The sequence below is a fragment of the Choloepus didactylus genome, chromosome 3 (genome assembly GCF_015220235.1).
Source record: "Choloepus didactylus isolate mChoDid1 chromosome 3, mChoDid1.pri, whole genome shotgun sequence".
NCBI classification, from domain to species: Eukaryota; Metazoa; Chordata; class Mammalia; order Pilosa; family Megalonychidae; genus Choloepus; species Choloepus didactylus.
Genome location: NC_051309.1, coordinates 54,917,419 through 54,929,418, shown reverse-complemented (window position 1 = coordinate 54,929,418; position 12,000 = coordinate 54,917,419). Strand labels below are relative to the sequence as shown.

General features: G+C 37.9%; 2 protein-coding genes across 2 annotated transcripts in view; one reads left to right on the top strand and one right to left on the bottom strand.

Annotated features, from left to right (window-relative positions):
* The window catches only part of SCFD2 (sec1 family domain containing 2), a 550,473-nt gene that overhangs the window by 166,890 nt on the left and 371,583 nt on the right, over window positions 1–12,000 (top strand). The window lies entirely within an intron of this gene.
* LOC119529043 (alpha-endosulfine-like) overlaps window positions 1,713–12,000 on the bottom strand; it is a 31,238-nt gene continuing 20,950 nt past the window's right edge. The window contains exon 2 of the mRNA XM_037829149.1: window positions 1,713–2,159. Within this exon, the coding sequence (XP_037685077.1) occupies window positions 1,713–2,159 (447 nt within the window). The remainder of the gene's footprint in view (window positions 2,160–12,000) is intronic.

Sequence of the window (12,000 nt, the reverse complement as noted above, 5' to 3'; positions counted from 1 at the left end):
TTCCTAAGCAATCCGAATGATAGCCTGAAAACTGAGTGGCCAGTCAGCTTAGAAGTATACACACCTCATCCCACATACATGCACCCCAGCAAGTTCACCAGTTATTCTCACCAGGCCAAATGTTTGTGAAGTGAGAGAGCAGGAGAGGATTAAAGAATCTTGTTCTCTTAAACAGTTTGTTCTCACCCTGGCCCCTTCTGTGATAACTAGCAGGTTGCATTCAATAAGATTCAGGCCAAGCTGGTGATATCTAAATTGAAGACGCTGTACACCCCAACCCCTTTTTTTTCACCTGTTCAGGAATCAGCATTGCTATCTCTTTTCATGCCCAGGAGTTGGATTACTGAGCTCTAGAAAGGCAGAGATTTCTTAGGCTCCTGCCCTTCCTCCCTCCCTACCTTTCCCAACTTCCTCCAAGGTGAATGTCTCCTAAGAACCTGCTGCTCCAGCCCTGCAGTAGTACTAAGACCTGGGGGCTAGCTAGCTCAGTTCATCCTTTTTCTTCCTTTCTCCCTAACAATACACCGGGCATCTGATTACATCTGAAATGTGGGGTTTCACGTTTGCATGATTAAGCTTGTTTCCTTAGGCCCACAGCTCTGCTGCCAGAGCAGTTTAGCTATGACCCAGCTGTAGGCCAGGAAAGAGTGAGGGGGCAGAGGCAAGAAGCTTCCATGGCTACCTTTGTAAATTGATCCTCAAGTCCATTATACCTGTGAAGTCCTCTTGCCCGAGTTTATAACCCTCAAATCTCAATTTCCTTTCTCCCCACGTAGCCCTCAAATGGTTCCCCTTTGTTACTTTCCCAGGCAGAGGCTTGCCCATGGGGCCATCCTCACTTCCAGTTTTACAATGAATACACAGAGTTTTTCAACTGGTAGTTACAGGATTTTAGAATCGGAATCAATCTTATATATATTCGATTCTATTTTACAGATGAGGAAATAGAATCCAGAAAGGTCAAATGACCTGACCAAAATTATACATTAGTTCTGCAAAATTAAGTGGGACTAGAACCCAGGTATCTTGACTCTTAAATCAGTGCTCTTTCCGCTATCCCATGAAAACTTTCAAAAGCAACATGCTGGGAGAGAGAGAAGGTGCCCGTTTTCTGTGAATAATGTTCATCAGTCTTTATATTGTTTGAAAGTCAGGGCAAACTGTAGGAGATATTGAGTCAAGATTAAGTGGGCATTGCAGTTTTAAGCAAGCAAATCCATTTTTCCTTTTTGAGGACTCTCTATACTTGCTATAGTGGAAACATGAAGCAATAACAGCCTGAGGGACAAAACATTTAGAAGCACAGAAAACATATCTTATTCACTCTACCTTTCCTAACTAGTTGGGTCAGTCTTGGGATGTTAAATATGCCATAGCATTCCCAAGTCTCAGCCTAACTAATTTTGGAATTCCAAAAGGAGAAAGCACATCTCCCAGTTGTTCATACAAAAGAGAATTTGCAACATTATCCAATCTTATTATCCTATTTCTGGCCTCCTACCTCAGCTTCAGTGAGGGTGTAGAAATCTGAATTTAACCAAAAGAATGAACTCAGAGCCCCTCTTCAACCACATTACCTTCTAAGCAGCCCCTAGCAAAACCAATTATCTCTGGCTAGCAAGCTGAGAAGACTGACTAATTGCCCATTCCTTTCCTGCCTATATTATATGAAAGTCCAGTGGGTGAGGAAGGGGATAGGAGGGGGGCCCAGGTTATCCCATGAGCTTACTGGTGACAAGTGAGGACTTTCTCTGGGGTAGATCCTGTGGGGTGGGGATGTGGTCACTAGTCACCAGGTTCTTGTCTGGTCCTGCACTTGGCACCTGCTTATTCTTCATCTTTGCTTTGGCCATGTTGTAGTCTCCTGAGTCAAAGTACTTTTGCCCTTTCTGAAGTCTCTTCATGAGGAAGTTGGAGCCTCCAGGCTTTTGTTCTAGGCTTGGATATTTGGCCTTTAGCTTTGCCTCCTCACCTGTCTCAGAGAGAATACCTTCCTTCTCCCGTGTGTCCTGCTTCTCCTCACTGGTCCCCTCTGAAGGGTTCTCCTCTTCCTGTTTCTGACGTATGGCAGGACCAGAATTGTGGAGTGTAGTGGGATCCAAGAAGCCACCCCGAGAAGGGAAGGGTGAGGGGAAATGGGGACAACCTGTGCTGCTGCTCTAGCTCCTGTCACTTGCTCCAGGCCATCTTGACTTGATTGTTTCTTCCATTGCTTTAGCTGTCTGCAAGCTGCTTTTGCCTGCAGGGCAAGTTCTTGGTGGGTGAGCCTTAGAGGATTTTCCTGGTTCAGTCTTTCAGGCAGCCACTGGTTATTTTGGCACCAACATACAGGTTCCAATATGCACATAGGGGTTACTCTCCTCCCTCCAGGACAGGGACAGGGACCCAGGACCCAAAGGGTGAATGCAGGCTGGCTTCACAGTGCACTCGGGAGGGGATGGGAGAGGATAACCAAGTGTGGTACAAACTTCTCCTACCATTTTAAAAATTGTGCTTTCTTGATTTGGCATTTGCCCAGTTACTACAACCCTTTAATTGTTTTCTAGAGTTTTGAGGAAGATGGTTTTGCCAGTTTTTGCTAGTTCAAAAATTCTGCAGGGAATGGTACCCTGGAGCACCATTATGTACCTTCTTAGTTGATCAGAGCTCTACTTACTTTGGGGGGAGGGAGTGGTAAAAACCCATAGAAAAATGTAATCAACAGTATGAGAAACATTAAAAATATTTTAATTAATGGTAGAGGATTTTTTGTAGGTTGCTTGGTTTCTGATGGTACAAGTGACTTTAAATTAGACACTTAGCTACTGTGATCTTAACATGCAAATCTGATTATTTCATTGACCTCTGGACCTTTGCACATGCCATTTTCTTTCACTGGATCACTTCCCTGCCTACCCAGAATCCCTTCCCTTATCTTTCAAGTTTTAAGTTAGCTGCCTTTCCTGGGTGTTTAATATCATCTTGCACTGAGCACCCTGTCTTGTTATTGTCTAATTTATTTGCATCTTCCTGACTCTCTATAAATAGGGATTACATATGTCTTGTTTACCACTATTTTTACACCTGGCACATACTACGTGTTCAGTAAAATTTCCTCTCAATTGATTTTGTATTTTTAATGCAATGTTAAAAATTTCTACAAATATTTTAGAATTTGATTGTTATTCTAATAATTATCTGACATGATAAACAGGATAAAATAGGTAATAAAAACCTGAACAACAATAATGTTAGTGGTAAGGCTTGTCTAATTAACCCACATTGTAACACTGTAATAATTACCAATAGTGTGGTAAAGCTGCAAGATAGTTCAGATTCAGATACAGAAGTATTTTAGTGAGAAAGGAAGAATATTTAATAAGTGGTCCAAGTATAATCGATGGGGGTATTTATTGCTGGACTAAAAGGGTAAATACAAAAAATTCAGGAGAAAACTACTAGAAAATATTAAATGTATTTTTAAATGCAATTTTATTGAGATATATTCACATAACATACAGTTCTCCAAAGTGTACAGTTGTTCATCATATCATCATATAATTGTGCATTCATCACCACAATCAAACTTTGAACAGAAAATATTAAATATTAAAATCAGAAGAAAACTACTAGAAAATCATGTCATTTGTATGGGAAGAAGGGAGAGCTTTTCAAATATAAAAGCCATGGAATTAATCATGAAGAGGGAAAACTACTAAATATAATAACAATGTATCTTAGTGGTTAAGAGTAAGGGCCTTTAAGGTCAGATGGTTCTGGATCTGAGATCTGCCTCCAACACTTACTGAGTGATCTTGGGGGAAGTTATTTAACTTCTTTAAGCCCCAGTTTCCTCATCAATAAGTTAGAGGAGAGAATAGTAATATCAAATTCATTAAGTCTTGGGAATTTAAAAATTTATGTAAAGTAGTTGCCTTGTACCAAACACTTAGAAAACACACAATAAATTTTAATCATTATTATTACCTTTAAAAACTTCAGGATATCAACAAATCAAAACCCCAATGAAAGGAAAAAGGTAGGAAAAGTATTTGCCATAAATATGAGAGCTAAAGATTGATTTGTAAATAACTCATTCATATAGGTAAGAAAGACATAATAATTCACAGATATGGTAAAAAAAAAAATGTGGCCAGCACATTGACAGATTAAGAAATAACTGTGGCTGATAAGCATACGGAAAAATGTTCCTCTTTCCTAGTAATAAAAAATGTAAACAAAACTATACTGAGATGTGGTTTATCACTTCAAATGACTAAAGGTTTTACAAAGGATAATTTAGTGTTGCATAGAGTTGAATGGCATGGTGAGCCAGAATTTATTATTGGGAGAATGAATGTTGTCAAAGCAATTTGGCATATATATAAGAAGACCTTTGGAAAGGTGAATACTTTACCTGGTAATTTCACTTCCAACAATTAATCTTAAGTATATACCTGGATATGCTGACATGATTTATGTTAAGGATGTTCATTACAGTCTTATTTATAATAAAAAATTAAGAGCAACCTAAATATTCCATAATAGAATGATGGAATGCAGTATATAGAAATTAAAAATCAAATTAATGAAAAATATTTTTAATATGGTGGAGAAATGTTAATCATGTATGTTAAGTGGAAAAAGAATTTATTCCTATAGATGTGAAAAACAAAACTACATATATAATATAAATCCAACTCTCGTATAAAAAATAAAAAAGAAGAAAGTAGATGGAGGTTAAGCGCATAGAAGAAATTAAAAGAAATACTGGAAAAAATATATCAAAATCATTATTGAAGTTATCTGTGAATAGTGGGTTTTCCAGTTAGCTATTGCAGCATAACAAATTGCCCCCAAATTTAATGGCTTGAAACAAGCCTTTTATTATATCTCATGATTTTTTGTGTCAGGAAGTCAGACTGAGCACAGCTGGTTAATTCTTTGGCTTCATCTAACGTTACTTTGGTCACATCTGGGCCTTGTAGGGAATAGCAGGAAAGTTGGGCTCAGCTGAAGCACCCACACGTGGCCTCTTCAGCATGGCAGCCTTGAGATAGTCAGACTTCTTATGTGGGGACTTAGGTCTCCCAGAAAGTCTCCCAGGGGAACCAGGGGAAGCTGCAAGACTTCTTGTGACCTAACCTCAGAAGTCCCAGAACATCATTTCTACTGTTCAGCTTAGAATCAAGGGGAAGAAATTAGACTCCATTTCCCAAGTCTGCCTGTTTGGATGTATTATTATGTCCCCCAAAATGACATGTTCTTTGAGGCAATCTTGTGAGGACAGGCGTATTTAATCTTGATTAGGTTGGAACCTTTGGAATGGGTAGTTTCCGTGGAGATGTGACTCAGTCAACTGTGAGGAAGACCTTTGATTGGATAGTTTCCATGGAGGTGTTACCCCACCGATTCAGGGTGGGTCTGATTAAATCACTGGAGCCATATAAAAGAGCTGACAAACAGAAGGAACTCAGTGCTGCAGCTTAGAGAGACATTTTTGAAGACGGCCATTGAAAGCTGATACTGACATTTTGGAAAACACCATCTTGAAACGCAACCTGGAAGCAAGCAGATGCCAGCCACGTGCCTTCAGTGATGGTACCCTACTGTTGATGCCTTACCTTGGACACTTAATGGCCTTAAGACTGTAACTTTGTAACAAAATAACCCCCCTTTGTAAAAGCCAATCTGATATTTTGCATCAGAACAGCATTAGCAAACCGAAACACCAAGAGAAGAAGCAAAGAATTTGTGACTATCTTTCATCTTCCTCAATTAGATTAAGTGATTTTTGTTTCCTTTGTCTTTCTTCAGAATCTATAATGCAAATTTTGTACATATGTAAGAGCTCCTTACATATAATTTCATAATCTTGAATAAGATAATTCACACAAAGTACTTAACATCATGTCTGGCCTAAATAGAGCCTCTAGAGCTGTCAGCTGCCATCAGTATTATCTTTATTCCATTCTCCTTGGAATAAAAATGTATTAGTGGATTTTTTTGCAAGTGGCTCATTTTATAAGGCATTTAGAAGACATAATTTTGCCAAGGCAAGGCCAAAAAAGGCATCCACAAGTAGTTGATACTTAAAGCATGTTTTGAAGGATGGAGGGGGATTTGCTAGTTAGAGAAGGGTGAGAAAGTCCCTCAAGGTAGTGGGAACTGCATCAGCAGAGGCATGGAGTTCTGATAGGACATGGCAGACTGTAGGATCTTTTAGTGTGGCAGGGTGTGTGTATAAGATGCATGTTTGTGGAAATAGGGCTAAGGACTTGGGAAGAAAGGATTAAATCCAAGAGATAATTCAGAAACAAAATATACAGGTCTAAGTGACCGATGAACTGAGAAATACAGCAAACAAAACTTATCTGTTCCACCAGTTAAAGCAATCTTACTATCTGTTCCTGATTCAGTTTTCTTTCTTTTAACTTCAACATTAATTGTATGTGAAAATGGCAGAATTCAGACCAAGGAGTAAACCACATATGGATAAATCTCCTTTTAAAACAAAGAAATATAAAAAGAATTGGGGAAAATGACTGGCTGAGCCATATTTTAAGGTTTAAAAATAAAATGATTGATATATATATATGTATATTTTTCTGAAAGTCAACAGAACCAAGCATTTGTCTGTCATCTCCAAGTGGTTGCCCCTGCCTGTTGTGCTTATTAGCCTCATTCTTCTTGTCCCAGGACTCTCTTGTTCATGTGCCATATGGACTCCACATCTGGTGACCAGTCCGTGCTCTTTTGGGGATAAAAACAAAACTTCCTTTGAGGAACTACATAAATACGTTTCTGTAGAAACTGCTACTGCCCATGTCTGCAAATATCTGCATCAAAAATTAAATACATAAAGCTGAAATTATATTACTTTTCAAAGATAACGGTAACTGGATAAGACACCATACAAATTTGGGCTTTAAACTTTTGCCACCAGTTCTTTTTCCTTCCAGCATATTTCTTACAATGGTATGCCTTTGATGTTTGACACGGCTCTGAAATCATGATCAAATATTGTTACCAGAACCTGTACTGACTTATTGTACTGGGCAAATCATTAGGAATCAATATTATAGGGAAAAAATGGTATTTGAATGAGCTCTTCCACTTTCAATGAATTTGTGCTGAAGTTGAAAGTCTTTTTTCCTCCCTGAACCATCATTAAAATAGTTATCACAATAAGTTATTAAAGTTCAAGATATTATTAGCAAATGCTTTTTTCGCTTGATGTTTTTAAATTCATCATCAAGAGAGTCTATGGATAAAAATGACAGTTAAGCTTTTCGGCAACAACGCATATTGGTATGCTTTTCAGTCATTTAAAAATAATTTCTTCTATCAAAGCTTTGAGAAGAATGTTGGCACACATACATCCTAACCAGGCTAAATAGTGTGTTGGTGACACAACCAGGAATCTGTGTTTCAACACTGAGGTTTCTATTCTCTTCTTAACTCCTTGAGTCATTGTTGTACCATTTTCCTGTGCTAAAGAAGCAAAGAGAGAAACAAGGAAAAGAAATAATTCAGATGAGATGGTTGTAGAAGAACAGATTTCCGAAGTGTTAACTGATGTTGTGAAAAGCTGTTTTAGTAATAAGCCTGATGGGAAAACAATGTGGTCAGGAAACTCAGTGATACTGAAATTTGACTCTTTCAAAGTAATATCAGGTACACCAGCAACAAAAGGACACAGTTAACAGAATCAGTCCCATGTGTTGCCAAACATAATTTTTTTTTGGTTGTTGTTGCTCTGATGCAACCTCTTCTTATAGCCTCCTGTGTGCTTGATGGTGTCTGAGGATTGGAAATGCCGCCAGCTGTAGTAGAATTGCTGGGTTTTCCCTGTTTCTTAGCTCCTAATGACGGTCTTCCTGCAATATTAATCTTATTCTAGTTTCCTCCAGTTTGTCTCCTGGCAATGCCATTTTAATTTTAACCTAATTTTTCTTTTCTAGTACAATAGTCTTGGTTTGAAGTTCATATGAACAATAAGTAAAAAAAAAAGTAAGCAAGCAATCAGTGCATTAATAGTCTAAATATTTTATCCCAAATTTGGACAATATCCATTAGATACAAATTTATGTAACAGATCATCACTAGAGAGGGAGTTAGAGATTGGGAAGCGTAAGCATTGCACACTGTGGTAGTATTGTCAAGACTAGATAGTTACTAGCAAGGTCTTTTTAATTCATAGCAGTTGGATTGAGTGGGGTTTTAATTTTCAATTTTTGTTATGAGGCAAGATTTTGATGAAATTAAGAAAGCACAGAGAAACTTATCCTCAATAGACAAAGACTTCTAGGAGTGGAAGCCAAGGGACCTGATTTTCAGTCTTTAAATCCTTTGCTCCTTAGTTTCTTCATGAATTAAATGGGGATATTCATTTCTTTTCTCCTTTCCTTGTGGAGATTCTGTAATGATCATTATTACTGCTAAGTTGGCAAGGAGAGTTGCCTGAGGTTTCCAAACCCTGTTTTCCTCATTGTATAGGAGTGTAGGGGTGGCTTTTGGGTGATTTGGGGCATAATTAGAGATTACATATATATTGCACTAAGCACAAATTTGACCGTTGCACTTATATTTCTACTACTCTGCTGCTATTGCCGAGACTGCCATGACTTCCTTATTAGCCAGTACGTTATTAATGCTAATATCTTTCAGTGGTTAAAATAAACATCATGACCCAAATGAGCTTCATTTCTACTATTTACTGCACAAGAAGTTGGTCTTGCTTTATTAAAACAAAAGAGAAGAGAGCATTTCAGACAACTGATGCTTGTAAATTAAATTAGGACTTCATTTTTTTTTTTTTTTTTTTTTTAATTTCGGTAAGGTGTATTTATTTCCTTAGAAGGGTTCCTCTCCCTTAGATGATTAATGGAATCAATCAGAACTGGATGGAGTCTTTGGGGTTATTGTTATGTATGTGAACCCTTTCAATGACCTCTGAATCATCAAAGACATTATTGTTAATATCTGCTTTATTGTATCTAATGCTATAAAATTGAGTGTGTGTGCATGCACATTTGCATGATCTTTCAATAGTTCAATACCTGAGCACATTTCATATATGAAGATTCTTTGCATTTCTGATAACATATATTCTAACATAATATTCTAACAGAATATTTATAACATATTCTGTACACAAAGACTACACAATTACTTATTTCAACAAATAATTGTTGAAAGCCTACTATATGATTGGTAGTCATTGTTCCATGTACTAGGCATAGAATAGTGAATGTTACAAAGTCCTTGCCCTCAACAAAATTTCATTCTAGTTTAACAAAAGGTAAACAAACAAATATCTAAAGCATGTTAGGCGATAATATGCATGAGTGATAAAGGGTTCATAAACCGATTGATGCGTCTGTCTATAGTGTCTTTTCCATTGGCTGGTGCCCTGGCTCTGATAGCTCTTAAATAATTTGAGTAGCAATGGTGGTGATAAGTGCTATGATAAAAAATAAAGCTGGGCCATGGAGATAATAAGTAGTGGGGGCTGGGGGAACTCTCATACACAGTGTGGTCAGGGTTGGACATTTCTAAAGGAGTGACATTTGAATGGAAACCTGAATGAGCTGTGAGACCAACTGGAGAGAGAGTGTTCTAAGCAGAGGCAGCAGGAAGGTAAAATCCCTGAGGCAGGTGCCTGGTGATTAGTGCTGGAGGCCACTGCTGCTGTGGAGGTGGGGTTGGGTAGAGGTAGGAGATGAGCTCAGAGACCAGTGGTGAGGAGGATGGCTGGGTGGATTGTGAGGGCTTGTAGACTCTGATAGAAGTAGTAGCAGTTGTGGTACTAATCATTATTATCATCATTTAGTGTTTTAACCTTAATATGACTTAAAATAACGTTAAGCATTGAAAAACGTAGAAGAAAACGTATGGCTCTATTAGTTGGATAAATGCAAAAATTTGGAGAACCCTTTGAGGCAAATTTCCACTGGAACTTTTTTATGCTGTTTTTTGCTCCTGTGCCTTAATTCTTCAATTTACTTTTCGCTTGAACCAGCATGAAGTTTTTGCATATAAGCATGTAAGAGTTTTAACAAAAGAGCTTTTTTAAAGGACCTTACTAAAAGTACATAGATTTGGGAGATCACACTCACTCTGGTTTTAATTTCAGTCCCCTCTTTGCATCAGAAGTCAGGTCCCTGAAGAGAAATGAAGCATAGTATTAAGTTAGGGTGTTTTTCTTGCTCTATTCCGAAGAAAGTTTGGGGGTTTTTGTTTTGGCACTATGCATCTCCAGGAGTGTTTTTTTCCTCTATATACCAGCCATGATGCAACACAAAAAGATAGTGATCTTGAGTTCTATCTTAACTCATCATCTTTTTATGCTTATGCTAGAGACAATCATATTTAATGTCTTTATGCAATTTGGTTGTCTTTAGACATTAAAATTGTAAAAAAAAGTAGTAAACTGATCCTTCTAAATAATTTTAATCATTGTTAGAAGTATTTATATATGCCACATGTGTCTACAAACACTTCATTTATCATTGTTATAGAACTGTTTCAATATTTTAACAACAGGAAACACTACACTGATACATAGGCTGAATACTTTCCTTGGCTGACTGTGCACCCTCATCTAGTTTGTTTGGTTTTCCCTCATGTGCTGAATGTTTTAAAAAACAACTATATATTTCTAACAGGATAGAAAAAGTATAATGTGCTAGCTAAAAAAAGAAAAAAAATTGATGTGATGTGTCATTGTGAATGAGTTAGGGTTCACTTATAAAGCAGAATTTTAATGGTTCAGTTGGTTTCCTTTTAAAAACTGCCATCATTTTAAGAGAGCAGATGATCCCTTGTAGCAGTTGTATAAAAATATGTTCTCTAAAATTCCATTTCTAACATGAACAGTGTCTTAAGGCATATTAGTCATTTCTTCTTCATTCTTTATCTCTGCCCTCTTCACCCCAATACACACACATATTCGTACTCATCCGTTCATTCCCTTCTTAATACTTTATTGTGCTGTCCTCTGTTCAAGTGCAAATAGCTTTTTGCTTTCTTTTGATTTGGATAGTCTCTTTGGCCTGCCTGGGACTGTGTTGTTGGTTTGGAAAGTGAAATTGGCAAATACCTGCCGGCAGGGTAATTGCTTTCATCATGGTCATGCCAGCTTGGGCACACTGAAGGTTACACCATCCTAAATGTACTTCCCACATTTTGTACAGTTTTGATTTTTGCAAGTCCTTGTCTTTTTAAAAACTATGTTATATAATTAACTTTAACAACTTTGGAGAAGGAAAGGAAATTTTGTTTCTTTCTTTTTTTTTATTTTAACATTTGGTTTCGAAGAGAGGAGAATATTTTCTGATAGCAAATTCTATTAAGTTCTGGGTCTTTTTTTCCCAACAGAAAGAACAGAGCTGTCATGCCTGAATCTTTTAAAATTTGGCTGAAGGAAATTTGGTTTGGGAGATACCACCTGTTCTAGTTTGCCAATGCTGCCAGACTGCAAAACACCAGAAATGGATTGGCTTTTATAAAGGGAGTTTATTTGGTTACACAGTTACAGTCTTTAGGCCATAAAGTGTCCAAGGTAACGCATCAACAATCGGGTATCTTCACTGGAGGATGGCCAATGGCGTCCGGAAAACCTCTGTTAGCTGGGAAGGCACGTGGCTGGTGTCTGCTCCAAGTTCTGGTTTCAAAATGGCTTTCTCCCGGGAAATTCCTCTTTAGACTGAAGCTCCTCTTCAAAATGTTACTCTCAGTTGCTCTTGGGGTGTCGGTCCTCTCTTAGCTTCTCTGGAGCAAGAGTCTGCTTTCAGTGGCCATCTTCAAACTGTCTCTCATCTGCAGCTCCTCTCTCAGATCCTGTGTATTCTTCAGAGTGTCCCTCTTGGCTGTAGCCAGCTCACTCCTTCTGTCTGAGCTTATATAGTACTTCAGTAAACTAATCAAGGCCCATGCTGAATGGACAGGACCACACCTCCATGGAATTATCCAATGAAAGATCTTGACCATAGATGAGTGATCACATCTCCATGGAAA